The sequence below is a fragment of the Ornithodoros turicata genome, chromosome 5, assembly GCF_037126465.1.
Source record: "Ornithodoros turicata isolate Travis chromosome 5, ASM3712646v1, whole genome shotgun sequence".
NCBI lineage: Eukaryota > Metazoa > Arthropoda > Arachnida > Ixodida > Argasidae > Ornithodoros > Ornithodoros turicata.
In genome coordinates this window covers 66,162,164-66,179,896 of record NC_088205.1, presented here as the reverse complement: position 1 = coordinate 66,179,896, position 17,733 = coordinate 66,162,164, and the positions used below count along the sequence as shown (strand labels likewise).

Genomic DNA, 17,733 nt, shown 5'->3' with positions numbered 1-17,733 from the left:
ATTCCGGGAGGTGGGGGGGGGGTCCTTTCCCTCTCCCAAATGCACCAGCAAAGGTATGCTTTCGGAAGAGGGTTTGAACCCCCGAGACCCCTCCCCCTGGCTACGCCACTGTGTGGATCCCGTGCTGTGGCCACCAATATTCCTCTGCAGACAACCTTCTTCCCCCCTTTTTTTTTCATAAGTTCAGTGTTTATCCCACTATCGCAAGTCCTACTCAAATTGCTTTTATTAAGTCGTTTTCTCTGCCTGCACTATAAACCGTGCATTTTTATTTGCGCGTGGCAACCAAAGTATTTTGGATTATTTATTCCCCGCTAGCTTCGCGACGCAACTTTGGTTATGAGCCGTGTACAGACCTGTGGGAGGGAGGAGGGTTAGTGAAGCCTCCTGGGCACACTTCAGAGTGAACTGTGCCGACATCCATCTGGAAAGTCCGACGGAAAAACCGAGTAGGATTCGAACCCACCACCTCTCTGTCTCTGGCCTGAGCATCACCTTGGAGTTACTGGACCATGCCACTACTTTAGAAGCTTTCCGTAGTCTTTTACAGTTTAAACTTGTGTACCCCTGAATGCGACACTTCAGGGTCATGTGCCATGTGGTCAGGTGCCATGTACTTTTGCGTACATCGGATTGGAAGTCCTTTCGCAGATCAACCTCCTCGGATGCTACGTCATTCATAATTATAGCGTATGACTCTCATTCATTTTTCTTCACATTTTTGCCTTTATTACACTTTACACCTTTATCACACTTTAGGTTAAGTTGACATAATGTAGACGTCGAATAAAAGGGAATTACATATTGCTGGACTTTCGGCTTTATTTTTACTGCCTCCTCGGCGCACGCGCTGTGCGTCTGCGGATTTCCGCCAATCGCCGTGAAGCGGAGGTGGGACCTCAACTGTAGAAGTCGATATGCCTGCTCGCAACAGCTCTGGAACATCGGCCCGTTCAGGTTTTCCAGTCCTAAACCAGGAAGATGCAGAAAAAAAACGTGCTTCCTTTCTTCAGGAGCAACGCAAATTATCACTGTTCGAGCGCCTTTCATGCTAAATCAGTTTTCGGGCATTGAGTATGTTGACAGTGAAGAACAATAAATGAAGGTGGTATATCGCTGCCTCGTATTTTCTTGCTCCGCTTCCAGCGGTCGCTGAAATGACAAGAACGATATAATACACGAAAGCCGAATGAGATGGCTACTATAGGCATCATGTCATACCTGTGGCCATAAAAGAGTGGGGAGAAAGGCGGTAGATAACACCCTGAGGAGATTCGTTGCTCAAATCTGTCGTGGTCATCACCAAAGGCTCACCTGGTCAAAAGTCGGGTTGACTGTCATAATTGCTTGGGAGCGCCCCCCAGTGGTTTATCCAGAATCCCAAGCACAGAGGGGTGTTGGAAAAAACTGGGGGGGGGGGAGGGGGAGGTCATTTTTATAGTTACGTCATTACCGCTAACATATCATTCATTACCGACATGTATCTACAGCTGAAATCGCAACGGTACCCCCTGTAGGGGGTACACAGGTGCAAAGGTTAGGGGTGTGTTACTGAACATTTGGGGGTGTTAGGGGGGTGTATGGGGGTCTGGATAAATCACTGAGCGCACCAAAACTCGTATACGGTTTCAAGAGTACAGAAGCAAGAAAATACATAAGTTCTGCACTTTGCATGGTTCAAACTTGCTATGATGCTGCATCAAGTAGCAATACTTCTGTCCTCCACAAGGACAACTTCGTCGACTTACAGGGTATTACTGTGTACAGCGCGCGCGTTTGCATGAGTAAAGATGACGTAATCACTGATTGAACAACTTTAGATGGGCAACACTGATAGAGAATAAATGATGAGTCGTCGAAAGTCTTCCTCGAGATTGAAAATTGCAAACAACTAGCTTCATTATTCAGGCTCCCATAGTTTGCGAAGAAGCGTGTCCACGCGCAAACGGAATTACCCTTTCTGTCTTCAGCGATGCTCAGAATAAAGAACGGAGTGCTTCTGGCTTCGCTGCAGAATTGAATGGGCAAGTCTTCGGAGACCCACGGAGTGACTGATTCGTGAGGCTGCAGCGTGTGAAGTGACCTGGTAAAGAACCGAAGTGAAAATGTTCGGGGTCAGGGGAAGTAAAGCTTGCGATTCGTGTAGCTCACGTGAGTTTTGAAGGATGACACAAAAGTAGGTGTCATCTTGTTTCGTCTTTTTACACTTTGAAATTCACTTTTATTTTAATTATCGGTGTAAATTTATTATATCTCAAACATAAAGAAACAACAGACCACAGAACCTGCTTTTAAAGTTCAGATTTGCGTTGGTGATGACAACAATAACGTATGTAATAGGGGTGTGCGAATATTCGAGTTCTCGAATTCGACTCGAATATCAAACGCTCGAACTATTCGATTCGCGAATCGAATATTCGACTATTCTACGAATATGGACGACACAACCCGAAAGTGGGCTTCACCTGATGCTTCCGTGCATGAGGTGAAGCCTGCTTTATGAAATTGCCCTTGCTGCAGGATCAACACAGGCCGGATGGTGTTTAGTTTAAGATAATATTATCCAAACTTAGTTTTGTAGACATCGTCTGTGGAAGGGGTGGCGCCTCTCCCACATACAGTTTAGCGGTGCTGAAGGGGGACTTTAATTTGATGTTTGTGAGGTTGCTTTAAAAAGTTAGGACTCTTGAGTAATGACTACAGCCCACGAACAAGAAGGGTGTCTTAAAGATGTCCTTTACGTCTAAAATTTCAGTAGTGCAACATCCTAGGGCGAGTGCAAAGAAACTAAAGGGTGTTCATGGCAAAGCTGAGGCGGGATGGCAATTCGTTTGTTTCACAAATGGCCTGTGGTTGTCTGAAACAATTACAGCCTCATCCGTGTAACATGCTACTGCCTGACATAAAATTTTGAAATGAAGGTAACCACTTCAGTACTCCAGTAAGTGTAGGCTCACCTGAAAAGCAGGAAGCACTCTGATGTAAAATTAAAGAGTAGGGGCTTTAAACAGAAAAATTGCATGTCTCTCTTGTGACAGTTAATGCCAGAAAAGTTACACTAAAGCCATGGGCCACAAAATGGAAACTTTTAGTGTGAAAGTCACATATTGTAAATTTTGCACGAATATTCGATATTCGGTTCGGTATTCGGAATTTTCCCCCCATTCGATTCGATATTCGATTCGACTTAATATATTCGGATTCGCACACCCCTAGTATTTAATAATCGTTTTCAATAACGTTCACTGTGACTGCAGCGACTGCATATGTGTCCCTTACCCGTGAACAAAGTCGGCATACAAGTACTTCCCACGAAGCTCAGGCATAGAATCTCCCGTGTACACAATTCCTCCAACTATGGCTTGGCCATCGGACCTTGCGTACGTGAATACGGGAAGGGCATCATCTGCTCGGATGTTCGGTTCTGCAGAATGGAACGATACCAAATGGCTTATCTTCTGTAAGTGACATTATTTCTCATTGTATCTACAGGGAAAACATCCACCGTGTAATTGTGCCTGTTTAGAAGCCAGTGAACGAATGTCTGTGAGCAGAGTCCCTGTGCTTGTGATACTTTACCAGACAGGCGAAAAAATTATCATCCCTTGTAGTCGAAGCTACGAATCTCCCGACTATATGCTCCCGACGACGGGCGCCGCCATCGTGTTTCGTTTAAAGCGACACCTGTCTGGAACCAACCACCACGTGACATCACATGGCCACGTGACTAGGTCATGTTATATGACCGCGTGACGGTATTTTTTACGGGTTTGGCACGATACTCAAAGATGCAGTCAACTTTTTCTAAGCGATAGCTTTACATAAGGCCGTTCATTGCGTAAGTCCGTCCGTAGCTTTGTACGGCCACGTGACGTGACAACGCGCGACAGTGGCGCCGCCACCACGCGCAAGACATCAGTTCGTCTTCGTCTTCGCATTGTGAAGGCCTACTTGCGTCTTCATAGATTTCGTGTGCAGTAATCTTCAACAAAAAGTTCTGTTTTCGCCACGTCTGCTTTGCAATACTGCTAGCAAGAGCGCGTTTTCGAAATGTCTATCCGAAGACCAGGACGTTACAATCACTTGGTCAGCTAAAGGAAAATTTAAAAAATGAATAAAGAAGTCATGCAGTGGCGGATCCCTGGGGGGGGGGGGGTCGCCCTCCCCCAAAACGTCAGTTTCTACATTTGATTCCTCTCTCACCCTTCCCTCACTACGTGCTCCGACAAATGAACCCCCCTCCCCCCCCGCTCAAACCGAGGGTCTGGATCCGCCCCTGCTCCTATTAGCAGAACAGTCACTATTCAAAGTATCGGTTGTTTCCGAGCTCGGTTTTCCTGTTGCTCCCGTACCACTAGCGCTGTACAAAAAAGCATCTTTTAACGTAGTTACCTATTTCCGAGCAGGCATTTACACTACGACACGGAGAGTGTTCGAGGTCCATCCAGCCGTAACGCTTTCCGGGTTGCACCAAGTAGACTTCCTCTTCCACTCGGTGGGGTTCGACACCAGTGTCTCCGCAGAGCAGACCGGTCAGGTAGTTCACTGAAACAGTTATTTCATTCATCAGTCGTAATGGTGAAACTTCACAGTCTCGGATTCTCCAGGAGTAGGTGACATCACCATGCGCTCTGGCGTCCGTATCCTAGCAACAGCGCACGCACTTTTCCCGTTCCCTGCACTTCGCTCCACGCTGGAAGACTGCCAGCGACTGCGTGCGTGGTGAGGAGAACGGACAGGACGGACAGCAATACGCTGTGCAAGTGCGTCTCTGCGCATGAGAGAAGGCAGTGAGAGGGAAGAGGGAGGGCGCCGCCGTAGCCAATGGGGCTTCCCGAGTGGAGTAACCGGGAGAGGAGATATGCGCAGAACGCTCGGTTACTTGCAGAGCGTATTTTGATGGAACAATGATGCCAGACGGGCGGTAGATTGAGCATCATATGACGTCATACTTCTCAAGACTAGATCATAATTTTGTGCTGCTTCACGCCTCCTAGTGGAGAAATTGGGTAGGCTTCGGAAGACGCGAGATTTAGTCTATATAGTGCCAAGATATCAACTAATACAGCGTACACCTAAACACTATAGGCAACACAAGAATGGGCTACGAACGTTTCTTGAACCTCGGAGTCGAGTAAAACGTGCACCGCCAGGGATTCCGGAATCCGTATGCGAATATCTCGGGCCTCGACGATTGTCCTTGGAAAGGGTTGTCAGCGGGGATCCTGTAGTGTCGGGCTCCAGAGCCTCTCACGTCAATGCGAAGTACTTTGCCCAAAAGAGAACTTCTAAATGATGTGGGGGAAAATATGAGCTCTCCTCATAGACGGGCAGAAACACATGGTCACTATACGATGCTACATAAAAGCGGAAGGGGGTTATAGGGGAGCAAAAACTCAGTTGACGGGCTCCAATAATTCTCAATAAGTCCACGTTGTTGTTCTATTTAGACCAGCCGCGACTTCCTGATCACCTGTACAAGTTGTCATGATATCTTTTGCATTTTGGTGGTTTTCGTTTGTCTTGACGTGGACTCGCGTAAGGGCGAGGCAGTTCCGTGAGTGTCACGTCAATAGGACATAGTTCCGAGTGACGAGCAAAATGCTTGAGGACCCCGAGAACGTGAGTGTGGTCTGCGTCTCACGCAAAAATAAAGGGGAAAAAAGGAAGAAATTGGGGCAGAGAGAAACGCATTTCGAGTCTATGCGATGAAATCCGTTGGACAACATAATAGGGAGTAATTGTGGACATTTATGAAAGTAATCAATCAGTCAATCAATATAACTGGGCATTGTTTCGGTAAGGCAAACGTTTCTACGCACAAATTGAAACGGTCGTCCTTGCCGTCCCCGCCTTCTCCAGTGGCGATGTAAAGGAAGCCATCGGGCCCAAAGAGAAGCTGTCCACCGTTGTAGCGAGGCCCTGGTTGGCTGATCTCGAGTATCACGAGTTCACTGTCAACAGAAGCCTGAAACACATGTCCAAAGGGGCACCCTGTATTGAAAGACAGCTAAAATGAAGCGAAGAGAGGTTGTGCATGGGACAGTGTGGCCGTATGGCCAGCGGTTCCTCCACATTCACGTTAGACTCGTCCTTGTCCCTAAAGCGTCAGTCTACGCAGTATCATCCTTTGGCAACCTTCGGGTCTTTGTTAAATACTAGGGCTTTGGCCGCGGTTAGCCGCAGACGAAAATGCGTTCATTTTTACGCAATGTCTCGAATATGGCTACGTGCAAGGCATGGCGTATGGCGTATGGCGACAGGGCAAGGTCGTTCCAATTTTTAAGAGCGGTGATAAGTCATCGCCTCTTAATTATCGCCCCATCTCTCTGACTAGCATTCCATGCAAAATCCTCGAACACATTATCTACTCGACTATCTCATCTCATCTCGAACTGAACAATTTCTTTTTTGCTGAACAGCACGGTTTTCGCAAGGGTTTCTCTTGTGAAACCCAACTGGCGCTATTTACTTTTGATATTAGCTCTAACATGGACAGAGGTATCCAAACCGATGCCATTTTTCTTGACTTTAAAAATGCTTTCGATTCTGTTTCTCATCCTGGCCTCATCTACAAGCTTTCGTTACTAAACCTTGATCCCACGTGTACAACTGGATTGTGTGTTACCTCTCTAATAGAACACAGGCTACCATTGTGAATGATTCCCTTTCTGACTTCCTTCCTGTTACTTCAGGCGTCCCACAGGGATCTGTCCTCGGGCCCCTGCTATTTCTTATTTTCATTAATGATCTCACGCATTCCATCTCATCCTCTATCAGGCTCTTCGCTGACGACTGTCTATTGTACCGCCCCATACTGTCCTCCTCTGACCAAGTAGCACTCCAGCAGGACCTTGTGGCTCTCTTTAACTGGTGTGTTACTTGTGGTCTTCCTCTTAATGCTTCCAAGTGTTGTTATATTCCCTTTTCACGGTCTAGGTCACCACTAACACCATCAATATCACATAGGCCAGGATGTCATCCGTGAGTCTCATACTTACAAGTACTTGGGGCTTCATTTCTCCTCAAACCTCTCTTGGTGAGATCATATTCATACCATTGTTCGCGATGCAAATCGCAAACTTGGTTTCATCCGTCGCCACCTTAAACTTGCTCCACCTGAGGTGAAACGTCTTGCATACCAAACACTAGTCAGGCCGAAGTTGGAATATGCATGTAGCATCTGGAATCCTTACCAGTCAACACTTGTGGACCTTCTTGAATCCTTACAGAATCGGGCAGCTCGCTTTATTTTATGAGACTATTCTTTTCCGTCCAGTATTACATCTTTAAAGGCCTCTATCAATCTTCCTCCTCTTGCACACCGTAGGAAATACTTTTGTCTGTGTTTATTCCATAAATTCTACTACACCACAACCATCCGTCCAGGGTACATCACCATGGGCCACTACATCTCCTCTATAGGATCGATCATGCCCATAAAATCAATCACATTCCATGTCGTACATCTCGTTTCCAATTTTCTTTCTTCCCCAAAGCCATCTGTGCTTGGAACGACCTTCCCCAGTCTATCGTAGCTAACTCCGACTTTTCAGTTTTTCGCAGCCAGCTAGCTGCCAGTTTTGGTGTCTAATTTCCCTATCATCGCATACGTTTTCTTAACGTTTTCACATAAGTGTTTTTTTTTTTTTTTCAATTGCTTCTGTTCTGTATTATATAATTACTGATGTAACCTCCCTCTCACACAACGCCCCCCGAGGGCACGTGAAGTATTGTCATAAATAAAATAAATAAATAAGTGCATGAAAGTCGAGTATACTCTCTCATGCATAATGAATCCACACTCTAAGCAAAATTACAGGACGGTTACGATTGTGTAACACGAATATCAGCGGTATAGCTGTTGTGTGTGGATGTTGACGCTTTTATTGCTGATATATGCGCAACTACTTTAGAGCGACAACCGAGTGGAGTGATCACGGCCTTGTGATCTGTGAAGTGAGTGGTGATGTGTAGAGCTGGGATTAGCGGGACCATAGGCGTAGCACGCCAATTTTCCCGGGGGGGGGGGGGGCGAGCCTGGCACTCGGGCGGGGACGGGAGGAGTCCAGCGGTGCCCGAGCCGGAAACGAAGTGACGACCATGTGCAACGTGTAATTTATGTGGTTGCCAAATTCTCGACTGGTACATGATGGCAGGTGCGTACCGGCACATTGGATGGTAGGAAGCAGACACGAGTATCAGCGAACGACGACATGTCTTTAGAAGCCACGAACAAATAGCATTCTTCTAGCCAACAATTTGAAACGTGTTTTCCCTAGGAGTTGTTCGTTTGGTAAACTCGTTTGCTACAGCGTTCAAATCGACATCACGAGCTAGCTATTTGTGGCAATGAAGCAAGGCACTATGATTTAACCGGGCTTGTCCCATTGTGGAACGCAAGTAAGTTTTGAGCCGCCGTAGGCACGAGAAGGACCTTTCTGATGTGCAAGACGTCACAGGTATGGTCAATACAATTCGAAGAAGTTGAACAACTTCTGGAAGTATCGTCCTCAGTGGTTCAGCTTCCTTTCCTGAGAGCAGCTCTTTTACGCCCTGAAACGAAGTAAGGCTTACGGAACGCTGCTTTGCAATGTCCAACAGCATATCTCGATGAAGCTGAAGGCGACCTGCATCAAGATCTCCTCTATAGAATTCGCACAGATAAGCGCTGTCAGTTTCTCCCATCAAGAACCTTTCGACTTTCGTCACGGGGTCCACATTCCGGCAGGAAACCGAGTGCACAGAGACGCATGAACCGTGTCAATTACCATGTAGAACCTCTGTCGATAATAGGCTTCCGAGGATCTAAACTCGTGTGCTTGAGATCCTTTGTCGTAACGACGTGGTGCTTGTCGCTGCCTTATCGGAAGGCTGGGGCTCCCAGTTTTGAGCTCCTCAGCCGTGGCTTTCACCGTGCTCCAAAAGCCAGGAAATTTGTCGCGGAGTTCAGCAACACATTCTTTAACGGCCTTCACTATTTGCTCTACATGCCCAAACTGCAAGCTCTTCTTCTGCAGAGCAGAATTTGCGCTCTCCAATCTCTCAAACACCAGGATCATCAGCCTGAGCATGAAATATTAATCAAATTTTCCGAGCGCTTTTGCATAGCCACTGGCTTTTGCTCCTGTGTCATTCTTTTCATCCGATGACAGAGCGAAAAGGAACTGCACCAACTCAGAGTAGTTACTTGACACTGACCGCAGTGAGGATGCCTTTAGCGTCCACCGGGTTTTACAGAATTGTCTGAGGGCCGGTGTCCCCTCCTTCTGGAACTGTTCGAACCAGCTGAGGCGCTTTGGAGATGTTTTCACAAAATTTACCAAGTCGGCGAACAAGCTGACAAAGTCTCGACACACATCAATTTGCTTACACAAGTCTTGCAACACTATAGGTTGAGAGTGTGCGCAAGGCAGTGTACATACATCGCTCTTGGTTCAATATCCTGAACTAGGGCTTGAAGTCCACCGCTTTTGCCGGACACATTTGCAGCCCCGTCGTAGCATTGTCCGCGGCAGTTCTCAATTTGAAGATTCAGTCGACACAACACGTCTTTCAGAATTGAGAAGAGGGTGCTTGCTCTCGTATCAGCCGTCACGTAAAATCCAATAAAGACTTCTTCCACTTCAAGACCCTCTTTGACGTACCTGAGGCAAAAGGATATCTGCTCCTGCGTGCTAATATCAGAGGTCTCGTCAGCCATCACCGCGTAAAACAACGCGTCCTGCACTTCTCTGATTAGGGAACGGAGCATGCTGTGGGTAATGAGTTCAAGCATCTCATGTTGCAAGTCCGGCGAAATCCACTTACACCTACTTTTGTTGAGCCATGGGCCGAGACCTGGCACATCCGCTTCCCGCAACATAAGAAGCTGCCTCAAGTTACCTTCGTCCTCATCGTGACCGCGAAGTGAGAGCCCTTGACATGCCAGAAAGCGCCCCATGCTCGTGCCCCCCCGGTTTCTACGCTTATGAGCGGGACAAAAATATTACTGAAATCAGGACAAAATGGGGACACTTTCCGCGACAACGTACGCATCTCTGAGTATGTCAAAACGGCTTTTATCAGCTTTAGATTATTTGAACTCGTTTTGCATAACCGGACCGACAGTCTACGTAAATATGTGCTCTTCGTGCTTATAACTTAGCTGACTCTCCACCCACACAGAATTGAATTTGAATTCAATTAAATTTCCACCCAGAATTGAATTCTCCACCCACAACAGAGGAAGAAATAGTTAACGGTTCTTTCTTGCGAAATTGTGCCCTATGGATGCCGCATGATTTTATATCACTCGACATATCACGGTTTACGGTTTGATTCAAAGTGTTTTCCATAGATTGAGAAATTACCCGTCAAAAAGAACTAGTTACAAGTTAAGTTACCGCGTGAAAAATGTAACTAAGTTACTAACGAAGTTCTTCAGACTGAAATGTAACTCGCAGTTACTGAGTTACTTAAAAAAAGAGCGAGTTACTTCCAAGTTACTTCGGACACAAAATAGCATTACGCAGGTGCAGCGCGCGTGGGCGCAGTTGAGTTAGACCTTGAGTTGCCTGCGGAGGAGTGCAACAAGATCGTTTTCGTTTATGTCCAACAATAGACCTCTCCCTGTTTGTAAACAAATGACGTCATAGTGTTCGACAGCGCCACAAATTTGGCAGAATGGAACTACGCTCGAAGCTAGAGGTGAACAAGGTCGCGCCCCAAAGCCACGGTCTTGAGGGGATTGCGATATGGTCCCTTAAAGGGACGCGACCCTCGGTCCTGCTTTTCTTTCAATGGGAGGCAGCGATACAAGTGTCCGTTCGTGGAACCCAGCCCTCTCCCTCCGATTTGTTTCGGTTTCAGTCTATCTGCCAATGTCATGATGGCGTTTCTCTGGTAGAGGTCTATTGGAACGCTTTGCATCTTACTCCCTGTGGGCGCACAATGGTTCAGCTTCATTTCAATCGCAGCGGTTCCTACTTCCTGTATAAAATACTGTCATTGATTGAATAAGACATCTTATGGCAAAAACTGACATGAAGGAACAGGAGAGAAAGCAAGAAAATATGTGGACGTGAGCGAAAAGCGAGTTAAAAGTAACTTGGAACTTAACTTAAGTTACTCTGGCAAAGTTACCTGAAAAAGGAACGAGTTCCTCTGAAAGTTACCACGGCGCAAGAGTAGCGAGTAAAGTTACAAGTTACCAAAAAAAGGAACTTAGTAACAATAACGAGTTACTTGTAACGAGTTACTTCGAACTCTGGTATTTTCATGCATGCGCACGAATTATGTACCTGGGACTCTTTGAACTGAGCGTAAAATGCAGACCCAACTCTGTGACACTCATTTACTCCCGTGCATGTACTCCCTAAAGGAACAATTTTTTTGACAATGCGTTTAGTCCCCCAAAAAAGGACTAACTAAAATTACCCCTTCCAGCGTTCCAACCTTCCAACGTGGGGCGGAGAGCAGACTAGAAACGAGCTCACGCGCTGTTGCTAAAGAGGCAGACGCTGAACTCGCGGTGACGTCACTTGCTCTTGGACAATCCGAAACTATAAAGCTTTGCGGGTTCTCTGGAAAATTCGTGTAAGCGCGGAATGTTAATCGACGGCATTTATTTGTATTTATTTGATTTTGTTTTCTTTATTTCTCGCACTGAGCCTTTGAGCGAGCTTGATTTATAATATGAAATGAAATAAACATCATTTGTTAGTTATTTTTTTATTCCGTCGTAGCGCCGTGAAGTAACTGTGGCTATGAGCGGCGTACAGATGTGGACAGATGGAGAGAGGACAGCAGAGATGGGGGAAAGGGGGGTTAGTATGCGTCCCGGGCCGACTTCAGGTCGCACTGTGCCGACATTCGTCTATAGAAAGTCTTCGGAAAACCCAGGGAAGACCTCAGACAGCACAGCCAGTGGTAGGGTTCGAACCCACCACCTCCCAGTCTTCAGCACGACCTTGGCTACCACCAACTAAGCGGGACGCCTTGCCCCCTCGGCCATGCCGCTGGTCTTTCTGGTAAATGCCACTTCGTTGCTCGCGTGGCAAACATCCTTCCAGGTATTCGCTGGTTTATGAATACGTCCCAGGCAACGAAATCTCGATCGAAAAGAGAACGAGAGAGAGAGAAAAAAAAAGAGGTAAGAAGGTGGAGTAAGAAGAGGAATTGGAATGAATTGGCCCGTCAATTTGTTCCATTTCTATCGCGTTGACGAAGACGAATGAAGAGATGCTTCAATCTGCCGCCTTTCTATTTCATTGCCCTATACATACACTGTTCTCAGAGTGGCTTTTCGCGAAGAAGGCCACCGTACAGTTGCTTTAAGTTGATACTATTATTGTTTCTCGCTTCGCGACTGCGGCCACACAGGCATAGTGGTGAACCGGGCGAAATCTCACGCAGCCCATGCACGGCAAAACATGAACTAATAAGTGGCACCGCGCAGGTGTATCCCGTTGCGATGTGACGAAAAATCAAACAATTGTATCCTTTGTGTGATGGTGATGGATAGAAGAAAAAAATGAGGAGGTGAGTCACGACTACATCGGACTGGCTACCCCAGTACACATACGTAGAGCAAAAAGAAAAAAAAAGAAAGAAGGGGAATGGCGGTGAGAAGAAGAGTTCCGTCGGTAAAAGAAAACGAAAAGCCACAGTCAAGCAGAGAGTTAAACACTCTGTGAGTCACAACATAGTGTCACGATTGTCGATCACAATCAACGCAATAGTCCCATGTTCTAATGTATAGAAATCGCAAGTTACAAGACACTGACCGACACTGTTGACATTGATCACTGGTCTGTTGTGTACTTCTGTGTGGCTCCGTAATGTTGCATGTAATGCGGAACACGACCAAAGTTTTTGTCTCAGTATCGCGACGTCGCATCACTACCCGTGCCCTCACTGCCTATATACGGTTGGTTATACGTGCGCTTAGCATACACATGCACGTGTGGGTATGAATCTCGTTAAGCGGGAAAAGCTTACGGTCCGTGTTTTAATAATCAGCGGGAAGGTACCCGCATGGAGGGCTAGAAAGATTGTTGCACGTACGACCTCCATATTTATATGGGGAGATGGGAACATATCTCCTATAAGTCTTCGAAACAATATTCTTAAATCCCTCTTTCTGGGAATCGTTTTAGTAAGTATACAGCGCTGCCATCATGCGACTGCTCCTCAGTGTACAGCTAGAGTCACTCCAGCGAACGGAGCCAGTCTTTTGAGGCACAAGTTTATTTATTTATTTTTTTAAATCGCGCTGAAATGATAGTGAAGAGTGCATGCCCTTAGAGGTGTCCTTGCGAAGTGTCGTCGTCGAGTCAACCATGAAGTCCACCTACAAATTTTTTTTTAAATTCCGTGTTAGCGCCGCGAAGCAACTGTGGCTATGAGCGGCGTACAGACGTGGACAGATGGAGAGAGGACAGCAGGAAGGAGTGGAGGACAGGGGGCGGGTTAGTATGCGTCCTGGGCCGACTTCAGGGGGAACTCTGTCGACATTTGTCTGGAAAGTCTTCGGAAAACCCAGGGAAAACCTGAGACAGCACAGCCGGTGACAGGATTCGAACCCGTGTCACCTCTCAGTCTCGGAGTGGAAAGCGATCATCCTAACCACTATGCCACGAGAGCTGGTTCCCACTGACAAACTCATTTCTATGGAACAAAAATTGCAGCATCGGTTATTTCTGGCCGTAAGCATTCCCTTGTGTTGTTCGTTTTGTGTTCTATCCGTTTGTCTTTTCCCTTTATTTATCAATCAATTCCCTTAGCTCAGAGACATGTTGCCAACGACGAATACGCTTAATTTCGTCTTCCGCTCTCGCAGACTGTCCGAAAACTGTCCCTCCGACCGCACCCAGCAAGTACGAGAGCTTTATCACATTAAACGTATTATAAATACGAAGAAGGTTGCGTCAACTCAAACCGACGTCGTCAGTGGGCAAATGAACTCGAACGCATTACCACAATGGTGGCTGCAGTTCGGCATGCACCAGTATCTGCAAACGAAGCTTGCTTTCTTGGCGCGCCTCGTTAGAGCTATGTCAGGGTCGCGTGCATTCAGCTTCGGATGGCACAGCTCAGGTTATGTCTGTCGGTTTTCGCAGATGCTCATCCACACGCTATATATCTGGCTTCTTTGCCTTCCTCCATGTGCGCATGCAGACGCGCACTGTAAAACAAGGAGATAAACTACATATCATGGTTGTCGTGTAGAACGCAAGGTCAACGTGCTTCTTCTTCTTCTTCTTTTTTTTTTTTTAATATTCTCTTCTCTCACAACGATAGCCGCTAGCAGAAAGGATTTCAATTCCACTGGCATTAATTGCGTGTAACCTCACAATTCCATTTCTCTGAAAGCAGGGATTTGGGCAGGATTTTGATCTCTGGGGGCTTGGGGGGACGGGGTAATTACTTAGTTTGACCATGTGATGTTGTGAACTTTGCCCCACCCACGCAAGACACCGTCGATTCTGTGGAAAGGCCCTAGAGTGATTTTTGGTTATTTTACTTGCAGAACTCTGTTGGTGGCCAAATGGAACAATGATTGTGGCTTTTGAAAAAAATAAATATGTAGAGTCAACTATATGATACAGGAACAACAGCAGCAAAACATGCGCCTTTTATCTGTCCTTTATCCGCCACCTGTCTTGGAGTGTACAGGGGCAAAGTGTTTGAACAGAGACAGTGTGTGTGTGTGTATTAGGCAGTTTTAGCACACTGTTGGTAAAGTTATCGTGCCTATCGGAGCCAATCACAGTCGTGTGTGACTCAGAATCTTATCCACTGATTGGTTCCGGTTGATATGGTTCGACGCAAGCGACGCTATCAACCGTTTGCTAAAACTCTCTATTGGATCTAGGGTAACACTAACGTGACGTACTCTTTTTGGCTGCGGGATTGACCAGAAGGATTAACAGTAGAGTAAGGAAAGGAGCATTCCTGTTAGAAGAATGTTCTTTGCATATTGATGAGTATTCAGTTATCGCGAGACAATGAAAGGGACAATGTGGATCAGGTCGTGTCACTTCTTTTTTTTTTTTTTGGGGGGGGGGGGGCTGTGGATCTTTACCGTGGAGCGGATGGTGGTGGGTTTCTGCAATAATAGGTGGTCATAGGGGGTCAGAACCCCCACACCTGAACTTCTAGGAGGGGGGGGGAGGGGGCAAGTCCACTCCGAGATGTCGGTTGACACTCAAAGTCAGAGATATCCGACGGGTTTTTCTAGGGATATCCGACGAATCGCATGCTTCATACGAGTGAACTTGCAAATTTTGTCAAAAAAAGGCCTTTTCACACGGAATCCCAGATACCATGCCCAACCTGTGTGCATTGAAGGGGGTGGGGTGTTTGCGCCGAGAGGGGGGGGGGGCAGCCCCGCCGACAGATAGTAAACTAGCCACCCATGCCTGCAATATCTAGACCCATTACTAAATGATAAGGGTGATCACCTTTGCTGGCGCCACCAGCAAAGTTCGATCAAACCGATTGTGCCGTTCACGTCAAATCACTCAGAAATGGTAAAAATAGGTGTCCTGCAGATCGTCAGATGTCAGGAACGGCAGCCGTTGCAAGGTCGTGTTTTCATGAAGTACAGCGGAGTTACACCCGTATCTGATGACTTTCCGCGCCTTTAAAAAAATCTTTTTGGCAAGTGTTTCTTTTCCTTTTCTTTCTTATCGCTTTTAAATTTTCTTTCCTGTCGCGGGAATAGCAATATCTTGGGAAGGGTGGTAGGGGGAGTGTGTATGCGTAGGGATGGGGAAGTTACTGGGACAATCCCTGCCTACGAGTAGTAGACTCGAAGGTGCAGTAACATCTATAACCATATCATATACGAAGCACGAACGTCAACAGTTTACCCACAAGCACTGCGAAACTTGGAATTTACCGTATGGGGGGGACGGGTAGAGACTGCACATGGTAGAAACGCCAGGTCGACTGTGTCACCACTAAAGTTAGGACGTTCAGTTCGATCTGAGCACCCCGTTTAGACGGCAAGGTTAGAGCTCGAAGAAACAACAAACTGAATACAAAAACGCGTTTTGACGAAATAAAAATAAGAAATTTGGCAGAGAGCCGACTGAGCACCCGTGTCCTGGTGCAGCATGGATGCCAGGCAAGCACATCCAGTGTGAGACAGACTCATCCTCTTGTGGCAGACTGTATTCCGTCAATAGGTCTAGCTTCGTCACTGCGAAAACGATAAATGCGAGAATCCCTCAGGTGTCATAAATCTCACCTTCCTTGCGGTTGTTATATCGAAGCGGTCAACCACGAAGGCTAGCGACGGCATTAGAACCGTTGACGGCAACTTGTCTTGTGTCTTTATGGCGTATCAGTGGGTGCCTGATGCAATGAAAGTATCATTTCAGAATATTTGCTTCCGCGAGTAGCCTGACGGATTCTGCGAAACATTATGGGGAGAAGCCGTTCTTGCTGCAGGCGTGCAGGAATCGCAATATTCAATGTGATTTTCGATTGGTGTTGTGTCGCAATAGGTGCGACTATAAGGTCCAGACGCGTACAACCGCTGCAGAGTGTGCCAAAAAGTTTCCCCATAAAAAAGAAGGAAAGGAAATGATGACATAAGGAACTCGAGACTCCGCGATTTGAGCAGAATTTTCACCTCAGGGAGTAAGGAAATGCCGTTGATGGGTGTGCGACACCCCTATACGCTGGCTTGGCGGGTATTTTCTGTTTGTGTAAAGATTTTTTTCGGGGGCGATGCTGTAAGATGTTCTGAAAGGGGGAGGTGTCAAGAGGATGTGCGTGGGGGGGGGGGGGGGGATCCTGGACTCAATTTTACATGTATGCAGTACCCAAATAATGTTTGCGAAGTTTGAGTATCAGTAATGAAATGTGTAGAAGTAAATGTAGTCTGGCAAAAGAGATTACGCCAACATTCCCCTCTGAAGTTACTCACTCTCCCCTGAACTCAGTGGCAGATCCAAGGAGGGGGGGGGGGGGGGGGCGTGCCACGACAATGTAAAATAGAGAGCCATCAAAAGCACTAGAACATCATAATGTACCGAGAGTTCAATTCTTCTGTAGAGCTGTACAAGAAACTGAAAGGAAAAGAAGCTCAACTATCCAACCACCCCATGCACGTGCACTCTGAGTACACTGTGCTGCTTGAGAGAGAATATGCGGCCAGGTCAAACGACTTTATAGATTGCTGTCCTAAAGTCATACAACGGATAAATATTCTACATACCTTCATATACTGGTTGTTTTCATCATTTACATCAAATCTTGAAACCACTGTCCTGTGATCTTCATCTGGTGCTTTTGCAGGTGCACTGTAGCAGAGGTACACGTGGTTTTCGTCCGGAAAGTTTGGAGCGGCTACAAGACTGAGCAATCCCCTTTCGTCGCCAGGCTCAGCAGTAGTAAAGACACGATCCGTAATATCAAGAAACATGTAATCACGCATGGTATCACCGACGTCTCGGCACAGCACTTTGGTAAGACCGCGGTGTTCGGCAACAAGAATGCATCCGCTCCTGCCTGGCAATTGAATTGCTGTCATGGGGTGCCTCAAACCTGCTGCAATCTTAGATAAACAGTAACTTTCGCAATAGTACGCTGAACGAATTATTAGAAATATTGTCACTAACTGATTTGCAAACACTTTCTTTGCCATTTTCAAACTCTCGCAACGAGCGTCGTGGATTACCTTGAGGTCAGCCTCTTCCGTCAACTTTTTCGTCTGCTACAGGACAACATACTCGTCAC

At 46.7% G+C, this 17,733-nt stretch overlaps 1 protein-coding gene across 1 annotated transcript; it reads right to left on the bottom strand.

Moving 5' to 3' along the window:
* Positions 1-702: 702 nt before the first annotated feature.
* LOC135394612 (HHIP-like protein 2) lies at positions 703-17,710 on the bottom strand. Its single transcript, XM_064625441.1, has 8 exons — positions 17,213-17,710; positions 5,823-5,968; positions 5,113-5,288; positions 4,393-4,545; positions 3,280-3,424; positions 1,956-2,083; positions 1,222-1,314; positions 703-1,152 (listed from the first exon to the last, which is right to left on the bottom strand). Exons 1-8 carry the CDS (start codon positions 17,639-17,641, stop codon positions 1,052-1,054), a joined length of 1,371 nt encoding a protein of 456 aa, XP_064481511.1. The 5' UTR covers positions 17,642-17,710; the 3' UTR covers positions 703-1,051.
* Between the last annotated feature and the right edge of the window lie 23 nt (positions 17,711-17,733).

Bases quoted from the DNA above. Each gene is read 5' to 3' on its own strand.
- LOC135394612 (XM_064625441.1), bottom strand. From the start codon at position 17,641: ATGGCAAAGAAAGTGTTTGCAAATCAGTTAGTGACAATATTTCTAATA. The intron at 5,289-5,822 runs GTGCGTAGAAAC...CACATCATTTAG, and splicing joins AAGGACGACCGTTTCAATTT to AAGTTCTCTTTTGGGCAAAG. The intron at 1,315-1,955 runs GTAATTCCGTTT...ACTTTTGACCAG, and splicing joins CATCGCTGAAGACAGAAAGG to GTGAGCCTTTGGTGATGACC.